The sequence below is a fragment of the Amblyraja radiata genome, chromosome 6 (genome assembly GCF_010909765.2).
Source record: "Amblyraja radiata isolate CabotCenter1 chromosome 6, sAmbRad1.1.pri, whole genome shotgun sequence".
NCBI lineage: Eukaryota > Metazoa > Chordata > Chondrichthyes > Rajiformes > Rajidae > Amblyraja > Amblyraja radiata.
Genome location: NC_045961.1, coordinates 54,548,674 through 54,571,100, shown reverse-complemented (window position 1 = coordinate 54,571,100; position 22,427 = coordinate 54,548,674). Strand labels below are relative to the sequence as shown.

The 22,427-nt window shown below is 40.6% G+C and overlaps 1 protein-coding gene across 4 annotated transcripts in view; it reads right to left on the bottom strand.

The window, feature by feature from the left end:
• The window catches only part of pds5b (PDS5 cohesin associated factor B), a 148,043-nt gene that overhangs the window by 12,441 nt on the left and 113,175 nt on the right, over nucleotides 1-22,427 (bottom strand). For all 4 annotated transcript variants that reach the window (XM_033022878.1, XM_033022879.1, XM_033022880.1 and 1 more), the window contains 9 exons: nucleotides 18,362-18,566; nucleotides 17,925-18,039; nucleotides 16,421-16,553; nucleotides 13,532-13,651; nucleotides 9,976-10,038; nucleotides 9,431-9,576; nucleotides 7,385-7,496; nucleotides 3,343-3,773; nucleotides 1,016-1,135 (listed from right to left, as the gene is read on the bottom strand). In XM_033022878.1, the coding sequence (XP_032878769.1) occupies nucleotides 1,016-1,135; nucleotides 3,343-3,773; nucleotides 7,385-7,496; nucleotides 9,431-9,576; nucleotides 9,976-10,038; nucleotides 13,532-13,651; nucleotides 16,421-16,553; nucleotides 17,925-18,039; nucleotides 18,362-18,566 (1,445 nt within the window). The remainder of the gene's footprint in view (nucleotides 1-1,015; nucleotides 1,136-3,342; nucleotides 3,774-7,384; nucleotides 7,497-9,430; nucleotides 9,577-9,975; nucleotides 10,039-13,531; nucleotides 13,652-16,420; nucleotides 16,554-17,924; nucleotides 18,040-18,361; nucleotides 18,567-22,427) is intronic.

The window sequence follows — 22,427 nt, the reverse complement described above, 5'->3', positions numbered from 1 at the left end:
GCGGTGCTGGCTCGAAGGGCCGAATGGCCTCCTCCTGAACCTATTTTCTATGTTAAATATTGCTTAGTCCATTCAACTACTCATATTAACTAGAAAGAATGATGCAGCTCTATTTTTATTTGCTTCAAACATACAAGATTTATATCTTAATATTGATTTTTGTGAAACAGAGATGGACTGTAACTACACGGTTATTTAGCATCTGGGGACTAAAAAACAGTGAACTATGTGATGCAACTTTTAACTTGCATACAATGTATTAGGGAAATGATAGGGTAATAATGACCAAAATTTAAATAGGAATCCACAATATCAGGTTAGGTCAGAGATTACGATGGTTGAGGAATTTTGCACGTTAATTTGTGTATTACAAGTACTTTAATTAGCCAAATTACTGCTTGCTTCTATTTAAAGTTATAGTCATGGATATTCAAGAGTCTGGAGAATTAACTGCATGTTAATTATAGGAAATAAAGAGATCCGGATTTATTTCATAACCCAGGATCTGACAGATTTACTGTGCCTTCACTTAGTTCCCATTATTGGACATTCTTGGGTATTCTTCAAGTACAGATTGATAGGGTCTTGATTAGTAAGGGTGTCAAAGGTTACGGAGAGGAGGCAGGAGAATGGGGTTGAGGGGGGAAAAATAGATTAGCCATGATTGAAAGGCGCAGCAGACTCGATGGGCCTAACGGCATAATTCTGCACTTATGTCTTATGATCATTGTTACAGAAAAAGGGTGATTAATTCTTCCAGCTTTTGGAAAAAATGTCCCATCTCTCAAATGCCAATACTGCTTGTTATCACATAAATAATCTGGAGATTAGACAAGTTCTGTACTTTAGAAATGTGTCTGACATAGAAGTGCTCAATTTTCAATTTGGTGAGGATCAGATTTAACTTTTTTTCATTGAAACTGTCATCTGTGGAGGTATAAAAGAGTGTTCAAAATGTTAATACAATATTCAAACAAAGTTTCAATCTTCAAATTTAACACCAGTCACCACTTACAAATTTTTCTTTGGTTGCGTTTGAGGTGTAGGTGGTGTTTTCGGTGGCCTTCCACGTCTCTTCTGTGGTGTTGATTCCGGAGATAATGTATCATTCACGTCCGACTCTGGCGTTTCAATTCTACAATATAAATGATTGCAAAACAATATTCTTAGCTCAATTTATTGAAGTGCTAAAGCATAAAACCACAAACCCATCCAGATAATTAGGCCAGAGAAATATGTTCTAGCAATTCGAAGGTCACCTACAGAAACCCAAGGACACTTACAGATTTCTGCTGACATCTCGACACATATGCATCATGAGAAGGTAGAAGTTGTAACAATTTTTTGAAAATGGGCCAAAACAATAAAAACCCACTACTTTTAGCAATTGCCCCAGAATAAATATTAGTCATACAGCACGGAAACAGGCCCTTCGGCCCAACTTGCCCATGCTGACCAAGATGCCCCATCTACACTAGTCCCACATGCCCAAGCCCAGTCCATATCCCACCAATCCCCTATCATCCATGTACCTGTCCAAATGCCTTTAGAATTTTGTTTATACTACCTGCCTTGACTACCTCCTCTGGCAGCTCATTGGTGTTAGCCTCCGAGTGAAAATGTTGCCCCTCAGGTTTCTATTAAATCTTTCCCCTCTCACCCTAAACCTATGTTCCCTGGTTCTTGATTCTACTTGAATTGTGACACTTTTTGAAATAATAGAGTAATTTGTAGAGAATACAACACCACCTGCTGGTGTGACCAAATTGATATGTTAATTTTACCATCTAACACAAAAACATCCATTACAATACAATCAGATGGTATGTCAGGTAATGAATGACACGAACATGTTGAAAAATTATTGAACAAACCCCTGATGAAATGTCTTTATAAAATCTATGCTATATTTCAATTTACCATGTGAAGAGCATGTTACTCTTAATTCTAAGAGCATTAAAATGTTTATATTTCTTTTTGGATGAATGGACAAGTCATTACAGATCTCTATGGCTTACAGTTTTTCATCATCTAGACTGCACTTTGCACTGTGTATTTTACATCCAATTCCATTACAATGAAAGTGATTTGAAACAATTTTGCCCATTCACATAATCTTTCTGATGCTTATCTAATCCAATGCTTTCAAATGGTGTACTAACAACAGTAGCCATAAGAGTCATAGCCATACAGCATGGAAACAGGCCCTACTGCCCAACTTGCACATGCCAACCAAGATGTCCTATCTACACTAGCACCATTTGCATGTATCTGGCCCATGTACCTCTAAACCCTTCCCATCCATGTACCTGTCTAAATGCCTTTTTAAACATTGTTATAGTACCTAACTCATCTACTTCCTCTGGCAGCTCGTTCCATATACGCACCACATGTCTTTGTATCATCAACATACTTAGATATGTGGTTTCAATTCCATCATTTGGACTTTCCCCACTACTGAAAACATCCTCTCCACCCAGATTTGATCCTGACTACGGCTGCTGTCTGTACAGAGTCTGCACATTCTCCCTGTGACCACGTGGGTTTTCTCAGGGTGTTCTTCTCACATTCCAAAGTCGTGCAGGTTTGTAGATTAATTGGCTTTGGTAAAAACAAATATCTCTGGTGTGTAGGATAGAATTAGTGTATGTATGGGTGATTGCTGGTCAATGCTATATCTCTAAATTAAACAAAAAATTAAAAAGCATACAAATCCAGTTGCAGCAAAAGTGTGCAGGTGTTAAAGAATCCAAAACTAAAACGGAATGCTGGAACTGTGACCGCAACTGTACTGCAGTTCAGGCCGCGTAAGTGAGGGGCGAAAAAGAGTCAATGTTTCAGGTAGAGGACTCGTCCTCCGAATTGGAAAAATATTGAAAGTGAGCATACTTTATATTGCAGTGGGTGGAGAGAACGGAGGGAATGTCAGTGAAAAAAGCTGAGAAATCCAAGGCAACAATCTGACAGATCCAAGTGTGCACGTTATCACCCTGCTAGTGAAGAGAAACAATCCCCTACTTCACAAACTGTTCATCAACTTGGTAGGCTGAACCCTGCAGCAGCTGTTTGCATACATTTGAGTTATAAGAAGGCAATTTCTATTGGAAAAAATATTGAGCTGCATTAAATTTTAATCAATAGATACAATCCAAAACAGAGATTCAAACCACCAACATGAGCACTTACCAAGTACATCGATTTGGCAACTTTCCTGTATAATTTATTTATAAAATCTGTACTATACTTCTATTTGTCTTGAATATTTTGTAGGTCTTTTTAGATTTTCTCTTGAAACTTTAGTACATCTAAGGCCGATGAAGTTATCCATTTCCAAGTACTAACCTTTGCTGAGATTTTTTGGTTGCTCTCGGCTGCCTGGTTTTTTTTTGCTTTTGTTCCTTGTTTTCATTGTCTCCATCACCATCTTCTTCATCTGCTGATACTGGCCTCTTTTTTCCCCTTTTGCCTCCTTTTCCTTGGGTCTCACCCTTTGAAAGTTCCTCATTAGTAGCTTTGGGTGGGCGCCCTCTCCTTGTTTTCTTTGGTGGACTATTCTGTTCATCCTCGTTCTCCAAGAGGTCTTCCTTTGGTCGCTTCTCCTCTGGCCACTGCTGTTCATCTGATTCAGAGGTGTGTGCGGCTCTTTTCCGGCCACGTTGACTTGTTTTCACGGGTTTCACCTGATCCAGAAGTTCTACACTTGATCGATCCTCTTGATCTAATGAAATGGCAGATGATCCTTTCTTTCGTCCTCTGGGTTTATCGATTTCTGACTATAAAGAACAAATGGTTAATCCCACTGGTTTCTAGTAGAGTAGGCGTGCAGAAATAGCCTTTACAACAATCTGAGGTGGGGCAATGTAATAAACTATTCTGCAAAACAGTTATGCGACCAACTCCAAAATTAATCTAAATGACAATCGCATTGCATTGAACAGCCACTCGTTTCCACATTGTGAAACATTTGACAGACAGTTGTAAACACAAATGATCATTCAATATAACCAGAACAACTGCAGATTAAACTTGGATCAGACTGAAAAACCTTTGATACCTTCTCCTTTTTAATGTTCACTGCCACCTAACTATTCATTGTGATTCCATACAAAGTTCCATGCGCCTCTTTCAAAGAGTCCATTCAAAGCGGAAGAACTCAAACAGAATACATCCTGGTTCTCGTGAAATACGTTTCAAGTTTGACCCTGATACTGGATCTTAATAAACAAAAAATATTTTCAGGAGATATGGTTCAGGATACCAAAACGCTAATCTCAGAATGCATTAAAGATATAAATTAATTGGCTTCACATTGGTGGAAGATGATTAAGTGTCTCCAAGACAAGGAGAATGAAAAAGTCAATGTGGAAAAGGGAAGAGGTTGGTGAATTTCACGTGTTAAAAAAGGCTAATTGAGAAATAGTACAGGTTAAATAAACAGACACAAAGAACTGCAGATGCTAAATTCAAAGTGCTGGAAGAACTCGGTGGGGGTCAAGCAGCAGAGGAAAAGGACAGACACTTGAGACCCTTCCTTTGGAGTGAAAGAGTGGAGGGGAGATAACCAGTATAAAGAGTAGGGAGAGGCTGAGTGGGGCAAAATCACCAGGCAATAGTGGGTCCAGGTGATAAATGGTGGATGGAGCCAGGTGGGATGACAACAGAAGCTGGGATGCAGTTGGTGGAGATAACAGGGAGCAGCAGATTATGGAATCTAATGGGAAAAGAAGGTGGAGCAGGTGATGGGACCAAATAAACAAGGTGGAGCAGGTGAATGGAAACAGGTCAGGGGGAGCTCCCACCACCACGGGTACCTTGTAATCCCATGCTACCTGCTCCATGGTCCGATAGTCGGCGACTAAACCGTCTCCCCCACCTGGGTGAGAGGGAGGTGGGAGTAATGGGGAAAATGGGCATGTGCGGGAGGAACAGGGCGGATAGTGGGACAGTGCGGATCAGGGGAGATTAACTGTAAGCGGAGAATGCAATGTTAATGCCGTTGGGTTGTCAACTACCATGGAACATAAACTACTGTTATGTGTAAGAAGAAACTGCAGATGCTGTTATACACCAAAGATAGACACAAATGCTGAAGTAACTCAGCGGTACAGGGAGCATCTCTGGAGAAACTTAATAGATGACATTTTCAGGTCGACACACATCATCAGGCCAGATTTGGGTCGAAACCCTTCACGAGACCTGATGAAGGATTTTGACCCAAAACATCACCTATTCTTTGTCTGCAGAGTTAGTCCAGCATTTTGTGACAAGCTACTTTATCTCCAATGTGCCTTTAGCCTTGCCCTGGCAGTTGAGGGGGCTGAACATAGACAGGTCAGTGTAGGAATGGGAAGGGGAATTGAAATGACTGGCAACTGGCTGCTCCAGGTGCTGATGGCAGACAGAGTGCAGGCATGTGGCAAAATGCTCGCCTAGTTTCCATCTGATCTCATCAACATTGAGGAGGCCACACCGAGAGCATCGAATGCACCCACAATTGAAACTGTGCCATCATGAACTTTTCTCTCCCTTCCTGATACAGTGGACCAAATTTGCAGAATGAGCAGAAGGCATCGTCTCCACTCCTCAAAAAGTGAGCAAATCTTTAGCCCCTGCAATCAACCCAATAATTACTGCATTTTGAACAAGCTGCTATCCAAATTTCTTTTTTTTTCACTTATAATTCCTACCTTGTGAGAAAGAATTCTGTACCTGCCACAATTTTTAAAGCCACTTTTATCAAATTGGATCATGTATTGTCATGTATTGTCTTTCCACTGACTGGTTTGCATGCAACAGAAGTTTTTCACTGTACCTCAGCGCACTTGACAATATAATAAACTAAACTTGACCGGCCTGTAGTCTTTGACATAGTACACTTCCTTATCCGCCTACAATCCTTCTACTGTTGTGAAGTCAGTGCGATTCCATAGGTATGTTTCGTTCTCAGCCAGCCCGTGTGGGTGTTCTTCCTGCATCAGCACCCTTACTTCCGGCGACTTGCCCCGATCTATTTTTGTTCCTATTTCTCACCTCCAACCTGCCTGTTCCAAAAACTTCCACGGGTACCATGATGACAACCAGCTTGTTATTTTGAAAAACCACCACTTCTCTTAAACCTACCAATGTCTCCAATTATTCACAATCTTCGTGTTACATTCCTTCTGAGACGAGCTCAGCTCATTCATCACTGAAAATTCATGTTTTCTCTTCATCACTTTCCCTTTTCTGGCCTCCATCGAGTTGAGCTAACAAAACTGTGCTGCCTGTATCCTAACTCATTCCGAATCCTAATCACTGGTCAAGCTCATGATTCCTGATCCACACTGGATCCAGGTTAAACAATTCCTTGGTTTTCAAAATCTTCATTCTTGTTTTCAAATTTCAACCCCCTCCCCCCACCGCAAATACCACCTTCCACCGCCGATACTCACAACAGACTCTACTGTTAAAACTCCATCAAACCTACAATCTTCAATAATCTCAATGCTAATATATTCTGGGTCTCTTAAGAATCCCCAATGCAATTGCTCTAATGGTCTAACATCTTGTGTGGCTTGGTCAGTTTTATTTGAATGCATGCACATGAACCATCTTATGACAATTTGTTACACTGAAGGTACTTTATTTATTTTTTTTAAATAGCCAAAGAAAAACTGCAACACTAAAATTTTAGAATGTTGACAGGTGATCTAATATAAACTTTAAAGATGAAGGAGACTGCAGAAAAACCTTCTGCTGGTGGGAAACTTTTGATAGGTTGGAGTAACTCAGCGGTTCAAGCAGCTTCTCTGGAGAAGATGAATAGGTCATCTATCCACGTTCTCCATAGATGCTGGCTGACCAGCTGAGTTATTCTAGTACTGTGTCTTTTTTTGTAAATCAGCATCTGCAGTTCCTTGTGTCACTAGGTATAGTTATGTTGCTGTTTATGGAGCAATAACATAAAATTAGAGTTCAACTATGATGAACCACAGTATAATTAAAGTTTGGAATAGGCTCACACATGAATGAGCAAATCAGCCTCAAAGAATTGGATATCAAGTCCAATTTGTAAATAAGACCAAAAGCACACAATATTAATAAATGTCAAGCGCAGAGATATACAAATATAGGGAGAATTTGTTTTCAATGAAACAAGCACTTTGTCCTTGAACAGCAAAAATGAAAAAAAATCCAGCTTTCTAACACTTTCAGTAAAATGTACTTCATCATTCCAAGAAAATCACCAGGTTAGTAATGAGCCATCAATTATCTTCATAAACCATCTTGCCTTATCCCCAAACCACTGATATATGATCCTTAATAGCACTAAATCAAATTAGTTCTGACCTCAAAATAACTTTGCCACGGAACATAGTCTTCTCTTGAACACAGTTAGACATACCCTCAGATGGTCTGAGTCTTCCCTCTTTTCCATTTTCTTTGCTTGAAGAGGTGGACTCTTCATTACTTTCATGTCTTCATTTTCACCGTGATCGATTTCAGTGTTATCCAGCCTTGAATAAACAATTCACAAATTAAACATTTAAATGCATTTAACACACTTCAATTGATTTAATGTTCCATTCCTTTACTCAAATTTTCACATCCATCTACTTCACTTTTTAAACATATTTTTGCCCACATTTCCCCCAAAATTGATGTCATATGATGATTAAGTAATACAGATAAAACATTATCCATTATTACCGAAACATAGTCAGTATATGTTTGTTAATGGATCCTTGGCGAGTTCATTTTCAATTATTAAATAACTGTTACCTATGTAAAGATTATGCATCTATCATAATCTTTACATTGTGTTTTTTGATTTTTTGATTTTGTGTCTTTGGAACGATCTCTATCTTTAATTTGTGTATTGATGATGTCCTTATTATTTATTTTTCTCCGACTATATGTTTTTTTTCTCTTCTGTTAACTTTTGTAAGGTGTCCTTGAGACTTTGAAAGGCGCCCGAAAATAAAATTTATTATTATTATTATAAGGGTTGTTCAGAAAAGGATAAAATTAGTCTCTTTATCAGTCATTTCAAAGTACTTAGGGGACAGATTATAAGTATTTACTAATTTGTTTGTGTTCAGAGCCAAACAATTGTGAATTAACTAACCACAATTTTAAAACATGTTATCAACATTTGAAGAAGAATCTCAACCCGAAACGTCACCTATTCCTTTTTTCCAGAGATGTTGCCTGACCCGCTGTGTTACTTCAGAATTTATCTATCTTCTGTTGGCCTTATCACTATTATCCTTAAAATAGTGAATGCCAGGCTGGTAAAGCTGAGATCAATACTTCTCAGTGCATCTTGCTGGAGGGTAATTAGTACCCCTCCTTTCAGCTACATCATCTCTTTTAACAGTTGTTGTGCAATGTTCACGAATCGTACCTCAGAAAATTATCTTTCTATCTGATAAATGGCAATCTAACTTGGAACGTTCTTCATCAATTATTACAGTATGGTAGAGCACTAATTAGTAACCCATTGTTCTAAATCTGCTACTGTGATTAAAAAAATAGCGACATCTGCTTTCATCAAGAATGCTTTTAGCAAGCACATCTCATTTCTTCCTTTTTAATATTTTAGTTATCTATTTTTCTTCAAACCTTTATAGAAATGGTATCTCAAATCAATTGGATCTCAAATCAAAGAAAATATACTGCCTTTTAAAACGACTACTGTATTCAGTTTTTCAATTGAATGGCACTGGAAGTTAATAGTGGACATTTAATTAGTATGGATCAAAGTAATGGATCAAAATTAAATTTTAAACCAGGAATTATGTAATCTTCCATGCAAAAATAATTTTGATTTAGCTGTTTAAATTAAACAGCTAAAATTCCAGATTTAAACTATAGGAAATTTAGAAAAAATACTTTTGACAACTGAATATCCTTTTAATTTTAGGTAGACCAAAGTAACTCTTAACTTACTATGGAAATATAAAAAAATGACAAAGTGCTGGAATAACTGTGGGTCAGCCAGCATCTCTGAAGAACATGGATAGGTGAAGTTTCGGGTCAGGACCTTTCTTCAGACTTATTGTGGTTTGGTGTGGGGTGGACTGGAGGAGAGGTGGGAACAGGACAAAACCTGGCATGGGGTAGACACAAGGAACTGCATATGCTGGTTTACAAAATAAAAGACAGGAAAGTGCTGGACAATTCTGCAGGTCAAGCTGCATCTCTGGAGAATACCGATAGGCGACGTTTCGGGTCAGGACCCTTGTTGGTAAAGTCCTTGTAAACCCCCTTCCAAGTTTCCCACCAGTCTTACTATCTCCGACTACATTCTATCTCTGTACCGCCCACTCCCCTGACATCAGTCTGAAGAAGGGTCTCGACCTGAAACGTCACCTATTCCTTCTCTCCAGAGATGCAGCATCTGCAGTTCCTTGTGCCTCTAAGAAATATCTTGCTTATTTTGCTGTACCTTACTTTACTTCTTCCGGGAGAACTAGGATTAGAATTGCTGCTGGAATTACTCATAGTTTCCATCCGTGATGTCTTGGTCTGTGCCTGTTTTCCAGCTGATGACAGAGGCTTATTAACTGCACCAAGAACATTTGTTGCCTTCGGCTGTATGGAACAAAATCCAAAATGATGTAGTACTGATTGGTAGCTCAAATTCAAATCAGTAGACAGTAACAATATAAAATTATATTGAATTGATCGGTAGTTCAAATTCAAATTAGCATTCAGCAGCAGTTTTAAATGTTAGTCTAATAAATACATTTAATGCAATTAAAATCAAGTACATATATGTTTTAAAAGAACTATTACTTCACCTTACAAAAAAAAGTCATTTCTAAGCAAGTTTTCAACAGGTATAAAAGCAAAAGGAGTGAAACAACATCAAGAGTCAAGGATTTTTATGATGCACAACATTAAGAATGAGATGTGTAAACAGATATTTAATAGGAACTTCATTGTTTCCCTATTTACGAGTATGATAGAATTTAAAAGATTAAAGAGTACCTTTCCAGGTGTGAAAAACACTTTCATTTCTGAAGGCAGGTAACTTTTACTGTTGTTGAAGTTCTGGAAAAGATTGAGAAAGCAATCATTTCAATTTCAACAAATATCAAGTGTTGTTATACTGTGAAGTGGCCAGCCTGCAATTTACCTTCTTCAAATCATTATTTACGCTAGGATGTTCTATGAAAGTTCTGATGGTGTCAATAAGAGTTTTATATGGAAAAACAAAAATCAAACAAACTTTCCTTAGATTCTCCTTTGAACAAAATAAATAATCTGTAAGCAAGGAGAGTTTTATCATGATGAGCCAAGCTGCAGATATATAGCAATAAAATGTCCTTTTCTTGCAATAAAAATCAATTTAATGGCTAATATAAAATGATTGAAGGTGCTGTACCTGAGTACAAGCATGTAAATTGAAGTTTTCCTCTTTGCTTTGACCATTTTCACCATAAATTATACTTACAATGCCTGGTGTTCCAGGTGATAACAATTTCAGAAATACAGGTAGAAATGATGGAGACTCCTGGTGTCTTATGCTATTGACCTTCCCCTTCATTCGTTCCTTTGAAATATCCTACACTTCCGCTTCCTTCTTACTATTTGCTATGTAGCTTCGCTTCCTCCCCTCCCCCACAATCATTTTGCTCCTTCCCCATCCTATGTATCCACATCTCCCATCCCCAAGGTCTCCATTTCCCCTTTTATCCCTCCTCTTTCCTCTCCCCTTCTACCTATATCCTTCCCCCCGGTTTTACATTTTAGGGCTTTTCTCTTCTTATCTGATATCGGTTTGCCTTTTTTCCCTCACTTCTAGCCGTTGTCTCTTACTCTACCCATGTACCAAATCAAATCCCCATGCCTGTTCTCACCTATCACTTGCCAGGCATTGCCCTGCCCCCACCTCTTTTTTCCACCATTCTCCCCTCTACTCCATCAGGCTGAAGAAGGGTCCCGACCTGGAACATCACATATTCATTCCCTCCACAGTTGCTGCCTGACCCGCTGAGCTCCTCCCGCACTTTGTGTTTTGCTGAGGATACCAGCATCTGCAGTTCCTGGTGTCTCCAGACTAAATGTGGTTGACTATTATTTTGATTTGGTGATGAATAATAAATAGTGGCATTGCCAGCAGTATCACAATCTCACAAATGGATTAAAGCTATTGTACTTCTTTGCTATCTACCGCAGGGCACATAATTCTACCGCATCATCATCTGAACATCATTAGAAACAGAAGATCTTATAGAAGATCCTACAGGCTGTATGTGTCAGGACTATATTATATTATCTTCTCTACTGACCATCACAAACATTACAAAAAAAAACTTGAGGTACTTGTCTGAAAAAGGGTCCCGATCCAAAATGTTGTCAGTCTATTCCCTCCACGGATGCTGCATGACCCACAGAGTACTTTGGGTTTTTAGAGAGTCTTAATATTTAAATCTTTTGCATATAGTTTCTGAGTGAAATTATTTTAAAAACTTGTTCTTTTTCAAAATGTAATTGTTTCACTTTTAAGGACTCACTTTTAAGCATCTGAATAATCAAGGCTATTCAGAAATACTGGAAACCCCCCAATTTTGACAAACCATAGAATGGGGCAGGTGACCATGTGGGATTTTCTCCAAGTTCTCTAGTTTCCTCCCACATGCAAAGATGTGCAATCTGGTAACTTAACTGGTTATTGTAAATTGGCCCAAGTGCATAGGCAAGTGGAGCATCTTTGGGGGGGGGGGGGGGGGGGGGAGCTGATGAAAATGTAGGGCAATTTAAAAAAAAGAGATTTCTGTAGCAATGGTATGAATGGGTGATTGGTAGTCTGCATGGACTTGGTGGGCTGAAAGGCCAATTTCTGTGCTGCATCGCTCTCTGACTCCAAGGTGAAGTAATGTTTAGAAGCAGATTCAAAGTGGCAATATGATGTTCTGTAGAATAAAGCATTGTGGAATTTTACTATCAAACAGCTGAACTGAAGGTTATTTTAAAAATCAGTGGCTGCTTGTATTCTTCTCTTGACTTTCATCTACAAGGCACTTAGATGTACTACACTTTCTTGGCCAAATGCAACTCAAACAAACACAGGATGCACAATACCATCCAGGAAAAAGCACCCTTCCACTCCCCTTAACATTCAACCACTCCTTTACTGGCTCATTGTGACTGCACTAGTAAAACTGATCTCTCCCATCTAAAAATGGCAAAGGCATTAGGTGCATGAAAATACAACCACCTTAAAGCACTTCTCCAAAGCACACATCATCTTGAACTGGGATGGTGTTGTGTTTCTTTAATTTTGCTCCCTCATAAACAATTTATTCGCAAATACTGCAGCATTGAAGGTTAGAAGCTCATCAGCATCTTCACAAGAATACTTTATAATGTGTAACAAATGCTGCCCTTGTCAATAACGTTTACATCCCATAAGTGGGGACAAATACAAAATAGAAATTAACTTTGAATCAAGTCTCAGATATTCAAAACTTTTCCACAGCTTTTTTTACTGTGATATTGTTGCATATTATAGTCATACAGCATGGAAACAGGTCCTTCAGCCAAACTTGCCCATGCCAAAGTCAAAGTATCCTTTATTGTCATTCAGACTTTTCAGCCTGAACGAAATTTCGTGCCTTGCAGTCATATCATAGAATAAAATAACAAAACACACGATTAACACAGATTTAACATCCACCACAGTGAGTCTACCAGGCACCTCCTCAGGCTTCCGATGTTGTGACTCCGCCGGATGATGGTAAATCCCGCGGCCGAATCCGAGCTCCACGGTTCAAACTCCGCGGCTCGGGGCGGACGAAGCTGCCATCCTCCAGTCCTGCGGACGAAGCTGTTGTTGCGGGAGCTCCGGAGAACCGGTCACCAACCTGGGACCAGCGAGCTCCCGATGTTGTCGTCCACTGGGCCCGCGGCCGAGCCTCCAAAGTCGGGTCGCCGCCGCCGCAACGCCACCACAGCCCTGAAGTCGGCCAGGTTGGTAAGTCCTGGCTCTGCCTCCGGAGCCTTGAGGTCGGTCCCAGTTGGTGGCCGCCAACTCCGCGATCAGGCCTCAGCGTAGACGGAGATGGGGGATACGACACGAAAAGGTCGCATCCCCCCCCCCCCCCCCCCCCCCGCCCCGAGGGAAGAGACTAAAAACAAGATTCTCCCCCCCCCCACCCCACACACACAACTAAAATAAACTGAATAAACTAAAACAACAGGACAAAAGAAAACAAAAAAAAAAAGACAAACAGACTGCAGGCAAGCCGGAGCTGCAGGGCAGCGCCGCCACGTCCAGCCAAGTTGCCCCATCTACACTGGGCCCCCTGCCTGTGTTTGACCTCAAAACCTTTCCTATCCACGTACCTGTTCAAATGTCTTTAAATGCTGTTATAGTACCTGCCACAACCACCTCCTCTGGCAGGTCGTTCCTTATACCCGTCAAAATGTGTTAAAAATTGTGTTTATTTTTTCCCCCTTTTTTATACTAAAATTATAATAAAAATATAAACAGAAGAACATTTTGAGTTGAAAAAATTCCCACAAAATTGACTATACACACCTTATCAGGATGAGTGAAATATTTAGCAGGCAGAACAGGGTCCTTGGGAGATTCCAAGCTGTAAGTAGTACTCTTAGTGATGATGATGTTCATTGCAACATCACAAACCGTGTATAATTTCTAAAAAAAAGCATATTGTAATGCAAAGGTTTCAACTTAATATTTGACGACAAATAAGAAAAAAAGTGTTGACCCACATTTAATACATCCCTGTTGCAGGTTCTCACCTAAAAAATACGGACATGGTGTATTTTAAATCTCTGCTCTTCGAAATTAATCAAATACACAGTTTGCTGGTACATTATGCTTGCATTTGTGAATTATAAGTACAATCTAGTGGCATTGTACTCAAGAGACTCACAGCAATGATTACCTAAAAATTTAAACTCCACCAGCACAGCCAGCTAATTTCAGTTAAATTATCTGAAAAACAGTTATGAATAAACAGTTCATAAGTCGTCGGAGCAGAAGTATGTCATTTGCACCATTGAGTTTATTCCACCATCAATCATGGCTGATCTATCTTTCTCTCTCAACCCCATTCCCTTCTTCCCATAACCCTTGACACCCTTCCTAATCAAAGAGACCCTTACTAACAATCTAAGCCAAAATCGGTAATAGTGACTTCAAAACTATGTGAAAAAGGAAAGTGATCTCTGATGTCATAATGAGGCCACGTGCATAATGGAAGAACAGTACCTCATATTCCACTCGACCTGCTGACTACCCAACAGTATGAACTTATATTTTTGATAACTAACCAACAACAACAACCCTTTCCCATCTCCCGTACCCTTCCACCCATATCCCTTCCACTAGCATTACATTTCACATCTCAATCTTTTGTCTTCTTCCCTTCTCTGGTCTTTGTCTGCCCACCTGCCAATCAAAATCCCCTCACCTACAGTGCCCTCCATAATGTTTGGGACAAAGACTCATCATTTATTTATTTGCCTCTGTACCCCACAGTTTGAGATTTGTAATAGAATCACATGTGGTTAAAGTGCACATTGTCAGATTTTATTAAAGGCAATTTTTATACATTTTGGTTTCACCATGTAAACATAGAAATTAGGTGCAGGAGTAGGCCATTCGGCCCTTCGAAATTACAACTGTGTTTATACATAGTCCCCCCCATTTCAGGGCACCATAATGTTTGGGACACATGGCTTCACAGGCGTTTGTAATTGCTCAGGTCAGTTTAATTGCCTCCTTAATGCAGGTATATGAGAGCTCTCAGCATCTAGTCTTTCCTCCAGTATTTCCATCACCTTTGGAAACTTTTATTGCTGTTTATCAACATGAGAACCAATGTTGTACCAATGAAAGTCAAAGAAGCCATTATGAGACTGAGAAACAAGAATAAAACTGTTAGAGACACAAGCCAAACAGGCTTACCAAAATGAACTGTTTGGAACATCATTAACAAGGAAGATAGCACTGGTGAGCTTACTAATCGCAAAGGGACTGGCAGGCCAAGGAAGACCTCCACAGCTGATGACAGAAGAATTCTCTATATAATAAAGAAAAATCCTCAAACACCTGTCCGACAGATCAGAAACACTCTTCAGGAGTCAGGTGTGGATTTGCCAAAGACCATCGTCCGCAGAAGACTTCATGAACAGAAATACAGAGGCTACACTGCAAGATGCAAACCACTGGTTAGCAGTAAAAATAGGATGGCCAGGTTACAGTTAGCCAAGAAGTACTTAAAAGAGCAACCACAGTTTTGGAAAAAGGTCTTATGGATAAATGAGACAAAGATTAACTAATCAAAGTGATGGCAAGAGTAAAGTATGGAGGAGAGGAGGAACTGCCCAAGATGCAAAGCATACCACCTCATCTGTGAAACAGTGGTGGGGGTGTTGTGGCCTGTGCTTGTGTGGTTGCTGAAGGTACTGGCTCACTTATCTTCATTGATGATACAATTGCTGATGGTAGTAGCATAATGAATTCTGAAGTGTATAGACACATCCTATCTGCTCAAGTTCAAACAAATGCCTCAAAACTCATTGGCTGGTGGTTCATTCTACAGCAAGACAATGATCCCGAACATACTGCTAAAGCAACAAAGTTTTTCAAAGCTAAAAAATGGTCAATCCTTGACTGGCCAAATCAATCACCCGACCTGAACCCAATTGAGCATGCCTTTTATATGCTGAAGAGAAAACAGAAGGGGACTAGCCCCCAAAACAAGCATGAGCTAAAGATGGCTGCATCACCAGAGAAGACACCCAGCAACTGGTGATGTCCATGAATTCCAGACTTCAAGCAGTCATTGCATGCAAAGGATATGCAACAAAATATTAAACATGACTATTTTCATTGACATGACAATACTGTGTCCCGAACATTGTGTCCTGAAATTGGGGTACTATGTATAAACACTGCTGTACATGGTGAAACCAAAATGTATAAAAATGGCCTTTATTAAAATCTGACAATGTGCACTTTAACCACATGCAATGTGCACTTTAACCACATGCAATGTGCACTTTAACCACATGCAATGTGCACTTTAACCACATGCAGTCCCTTGTTTCACCACTTGCCAGGCTTTGTTCCCGCCCCTACAATGAGTCTGAAGAAGGCTCCTGGCCCGAAACATCATCTATCCATGTTTTCCAGAGATGCCGACTGACCCACCATAACAGTAGGTCAGGCAGCATCTGTGGAGAGAGGAACAATTTGCATCAGCTCTGACTGAAGATCATCAAGCAGAAATGTAAAGCTGTTTTGAAGTTTATTTGTCACAGATGCTGCCTGCCTCACTGGTTGAATATTTTCAGCATGTATTCTAATTGCTGCAAGATTAAACTGTTTTGCAAACCCTACCAAATTGGATATTTTGCATATCTAAATTATTTACATGAAATTTTACAGCCAAACCTCATTCATCTTTGGATCCTCTGGCCCCTGAACATCTCTCGTCTGTTTTATATTTTCCACCATTTTCCTAATAAAAGCATGACTGCTGTTTTCATTTTTGGACATCAGGATTTCAAGCATAAACCATAAGCACCTGGAAAACAAAATTTAAGAGAAAAATGGTGGGTGGCACAGCGATAGAATTGCTGCCTTATAGCGCCAGAGACCTGGGTTCAATCCTGACTACAGGTGCTGCCTGTACGGAGTTAGTACGTTCTTCCTGTGACCGCATGGGTTTTTCCTGGGTACTCTAGTTTCCTCTCAAACTCCAAGGACGTTGAAGTTTGTAGGTTAATTGGCTTTGGTGTAAATTGTCCCTGGTGTGTAGCTTGTGTTAGTGTAACATGAATCGCTGGTTGGTACAGACTTGGTGGGCCGAAGCATCTGTTTCCCTGCTGAATCTCTAAACTAAACAGTTTAAAAATAAAAATTTACTGAATAAAATACAATTTTACTATTTTATTAAAACAGGCACATTTGCCTACTTCACTACTTAACGTTTTAATGAGGAGCCTTTAACAGAGTTTAAAAGCAGACAACTTTTCCCTCAAATGCTCCATTGTATCCATTAAATGGACACAACCAAACTCATCTCCAAAGTCCTAGACCTCAGAAGCAGATCCACCACTTCTGCAACTAGATTTAGTTATTAGTTTTCGAGAAACAGCACGGAAACAGGCCCTTCGGTCCAAAGGATCTGCGCCGACCAGCGATCCCCGCACATTAACACTATCCTACACCCACTAGGGACAATTTTACATTTACCAAGTCAATTAGCCTACAAAACTGTACGTCTTTGGAGCATGGGAGGAAACCGAAGATTTTAAAGAAAACCAACGCAGGTCACGGGGTGAACGTAAAAAACTCCATACAGACAAGCACCGTAGTCAGGATCGAACCCTGGTCTCCGGCGCTGCACTCGTTGTAAGGCAGCAACTCTACCGCTGTGCCACCGTGACCGCCCTCTATAGATCTATAGTCAGCAAACAGTAAGGACCGATGATAATTCCTCCACAATAATTATTAACACCAATGTCCCATAGGAAAGACACAAATTACTGGAGTAACTCAGCGGGTCAGGTAGCATCTATGGAGAAAAGGAATAGGCGACGTTTTGGGTTGAGATCCTTCTTCAGACTGAGTCAGGGGAGGGAAACTAAAGTTATGAAAAGGTACAGATCAGATCACTGATGGTCCATTGTTGGCAGTGGAGAAGGTGATAACGAGGGATACAAACAGTAAAACTAGGACGACTAGGGTGGGGGAGGCAAGGGTTACTTGAAATTAGAGAAATCCGAGTAACTCCAGCATTTTGTCTATCTTCAGTGTAAACCAGTATCTGCAGTTCCTTCCTGTATACAATGTCCCATAAGACTAATTCTCCGCCGGTACTATGTTCCCTATACACTTGCGACTGTGCAGCTAAATTCTGCTCTATTACATTTAGATTAAACAGCATACTTACTCTTTAATGTCCTTCAGCTGTTCAATATCCTGCACCTTTACATAATCTGGATCATGTGCAAGAAGGTGAATTATGTATGGAACAACGTACTCGGGCAGCAATGATAACAATTTTTCTGCAGTTGTGCAAAAGTAAAAAGATTAGAATTCCCATTTATTCCAGAAAGTTATTACAACTACATGGCATCATTAAGTGACAAACGTTTTATTTAATACCAACACGGATTTGCCTAATTACATCAGCAAAGGCAGCATTGAAATATGTTATGTAGTTTAACGGCATTATGTTCGGCACATTGTGGCCTGCTCCTGTGCTGCACTGTTCTATGTTTTAAAGAAAAAGATGCTGAATGCTTCTGAGAATAAGAAAAATCAAAGACAATTAGTTTCTGCTGCAGCAGTAGGTTATTTTATTTCTTAAACCTTGGCAATACCTACCACTCACTGCTGCGTGCTGTTTGAGATATTCCCTCCTAATATTGATATTTTTCACCAGGCATTGCCTGGCATGTGCTCTTCTTTCTTTTGCTGGGTCCTTTGCACACAGTGAAAAAATTGCCATATACTCGAGTGGTAGTCGTAGTTTGGCAAGTCCTTTGTTGAGCTTCTGTGCAAATATCTGCCTCACTTGATAACATTCATCCTGTAAATAAGCAAATATTACTGAAAGGCAAAAGAAAATAGCCATCTTATTAATTGGAAACAATGTTTAACCTGACAAAAGGACACAAAGTGCTGGAGTAACTCAGTGGGTCAAGCAGCATCTCTGGAAAACATAATTAGGTGACGTTTCAGGTCGAGACCCTCCTTCAGGTTGAAGATAGAATCAAATGGGTGAAGGGATGGGATACACCTTAACTGGAGGGGGAGCGACGTTCTGGCAGGCAGGTTTGCTAGGGATACACAAGGGCAGGTTTAAACAAAATAGTGGGGGGGGGGGGGGCAGGGATTGACCAATTGGGAGTATAAAGATGGAGTTAAAGGGGAAGTGAGTACAGGAAAAGTTACAAAAGACTCACAAATTAAAGGGAAGGGAAGTTCAAGAAGCGATAAGAGAGTAAGGTCAGCGCCAATTGTAAGCGGTGTGAGAAGGGAGGTGAATGCCGAAGTCAAAGTGTTGTATATGAATGTGCGAAGTATAAGAAATAAAGTGGACGAGCTTGAGGCTCAGTTAGAAATTGGGAAGTAAGATGATGTGGAAATTACAGAGACATGGCTACAAGAGGGCCAGGGCTGGGAACTGAATATTCAAGAGTATACCTCCTATCGAAAAGACAGACAGGTGGTCTGAGGGGGTGGGTAGCTCTGTTGGTGAGGAATGAAATTCAGTCCCTTGCAAGGGGTGACATTGAAACAGGAGATGTGGAGTCAGGATGGATAGAACTAAGGAATTGTAAGGGTAAAAATACCCTAATGGGACTTATCTACAGGCCCCCAAACAGTAGCCTGGATATGGTGCACATTGAATCAAGAGGTAAAATTGGCATGTCGTAAAGGTAATGCTACGGTTGTTATGGGAGATTTCAACATGCAGGTAGACTGGGAAAATCAGATTGATACTGGACCCCAAGAAAGGGAGTTTGTGGAGTGCCTCCGAGATGGATTCTGAGAGTAGCTTGTATTGGAGCTTACCAGGGAGAAGGCAATTCTGGATTTAGTGTTGTGTAATGAACTGGATTTGATAAGGGAAATTGAGGTCAAGGAGCCATTAGGAGGTAGTGACCATAATATGGTAAGTTTTAATCTACAATTTGAGAGGGAGAAAGGTAAATCGGAGGTGTCAGTGTTACAGTTGAACAAAGGGGACTATGGAGCCATGAGGGAGGAGCTGGCCAAAGTTGAATGGAAATATACCATAGCAGGGATGACAGTGGCAGGTATTTCTGGGAATAATACAGAAGGTGCAGGATCAGTTCATTCCAAAGAGGAAGAAAGATTCCAAGGGGAGTAAGGGGCGACCATGGCTGACAAGGGACGTCAGGGACAGTATAAAAATAAAACTGAAGTACAACGTAGCAAAGATGAGCGGGAAGCAAGAGGATTGGGTAATGTTTAAAGACCAACAGACGATAACTAAAAGGGCAATGCGGGAGAAAAGATAAGGTATGAAGGTAAGCAAGCCAAGAATATAAAGGAGGATAGTAAAAACTTCTTTAGGAATGTGAAGAGGAAAAAATTAGTTAAGACCAAAGATGGACCCTTGAAGACTGAAAAAGGTGAGTTTGTTATGGGAAACAAGGAAATGGCAGATGAGTTGAACAGGTACTTTGGATCTGTCTTCACTAAGGAAGACACAAACAATCTTCCTGATGTACTAGTGGCCAGAGGTTCTGAGTGACAGAGGAACAGAAATAAATCCACATTAGACAGGAAATGGTGTTGGGTAGACCGATGGGACTGAAGGCTGATAAATCCCCAGACCTGATGTTCTGCATCCCAGGGTATTTAAGGAAGTGGCTCTAGAAATCGCAGACGCATTGGTGATCATTTTCCAATGTTCTATAGATTCTATGGATTGGAGGGTAGCTAATGTTATCCCACTTTTTAAGAAAGGTGGGAGAGAGTAAACGGAATTATAGACCAGTTAGCCTGGGGAAGCCGAGGTGGGGAAGCTGCTGGAGTCATAGAAACATAGAAAATAGGTGCAGGAGTAGGCCATTCGGCCCTTCGAGCCTGCACCGCTATTCAATATGATCATGGCTGATCATCCAACTCAGTATCCTGTGCCTGCCTTCTCTCCATACCCCCTGATCCCTTTAGCCACAAGGGCCACATCTAACTAAGCATTTGCCCACTCACCCAACCTATCAAAGTCACCTTGCAGCCTCCTAGCATCCTCCTCACAGCTAACACTGCCCCCCAGCTTCGTGTCATCCGCAAACTTGGAGATGTTGCATTCAATTCCCTCATCCAAATCATTAATATATATTGTAAATAGCTGGGGTCCCAGCACTGAGCCTTGCGGTACCCCACTAGTCACTGCCTGCCATTCTGAAAAGGACCCGTTTACTCCTACTGGTGGACGACAGATGGCACAATGGGCTAAGTGTTCGGCTGGCAACCGGAAGGTAGCTGGTTCGAATCCCGCTTGGAGTGCATACTGTCGTTGTGTCCTTGGGCAAGACACTTCACCCACCTTTGCCTGTGTGTGTCCTTGGGCAAGACACTTCACCCACCTTTGCCTGTCTGTATGGAAGTAATTGTGTGAAGCACTTTGGGGTCAATGCAAGTTGACTAAAAATGTGCTATATAAATAAAGACATTATTTATTATTATTACTCTTTGCTTCCTGTCTGCCAGCCAGTTCACTATCCACATCAATACCGAACCCCCAATACCGTGTGCTTTAAATTTGCTTAAGATCTTGTTTTAAGATCTCTTATGTGGGACCTTGTCGAAAGCCTTCTGACACCATAACCTTAACACAATTTACATAATAATCTACCTTCCTGTTTTTGCTACCAAAGTGGATAACCTCACATTTATCCACATTAATTTGCATCTGCCATGCATCTGTCCACTCACCCAACCTGTCCAAGTCACCCTGCATTCACATAGCATCCTCCTCACAGTTCACACTGCCACCCAGCTTTCTGTCAAATGAGATGGAGGAACTGAGTGAAATCCAAGTTAGTCGGGAAGTGGTGTTAGGTAAATTGAATGGATTAAAGGCTGATAAATCCCCAGGGCCAGATAGGCTGCATCCCAGAGTACTTAAGGAAGTAGCCCCAGAAATAGTGGATGCATTAGTGATAATTGTTCAAAACTCTTTAGATTCTGGAGTAGTTCCTGAGGATTGGAGGGTAGCTAATGTAACCCCACTTTTTAAAAAGGGGAGAGAGAAAACGGGAAATTACAGACCAGTTAGTCTAACATCGGTAGTGCGGAAACTGCTAGAGTCAGTTATTAAAGATGGGATAGCAGCACATTTGGAAAGTGGTGAAATCATTGGGCAAAGTCAGCATGGATTTATGAAAGGTAAATCATGTCTGACGAATCTTATAGAATTTTTTGAGGATGTAACTAGTAGAGTGGATAAGGGAGAACCAGTGGATGTGTTATATCTGGACTTTCAGAAGGCTTTTGACAAGGTCCCACATAAGAGATTAGTATACAAACTTAAAGCGCACGGTATTGGGGGTTCAGTATTGATGTGGATAGAGAACTGGCTGGCAGACAGGACGCAAAGAGTAGGAGTAAACGGGTCCTTTTCACAATGGCAGGCAGTGACTAGTGGGGTACCACAAAGCTCAGTGCTGGGACCCCAGCTATTTACAATATATATTAATGATTTGGACGAGGAAATTGAATGCAACATCTCCAAGTTTGCGGATGACACGAAGCTGGGGGGCAGTGTTAGCTGTGAGGAGGATGCTAGGAGGCTGCAAGGCTGGGTGGGTGGGCAAATGCATGGCAGATGCAGTATAATGTGGATAAATGTGAGGTTATCCACTTTGGTGGCAAAAACAGGAAAGTAGACTATTATCTGAATGGTGGCCGATTA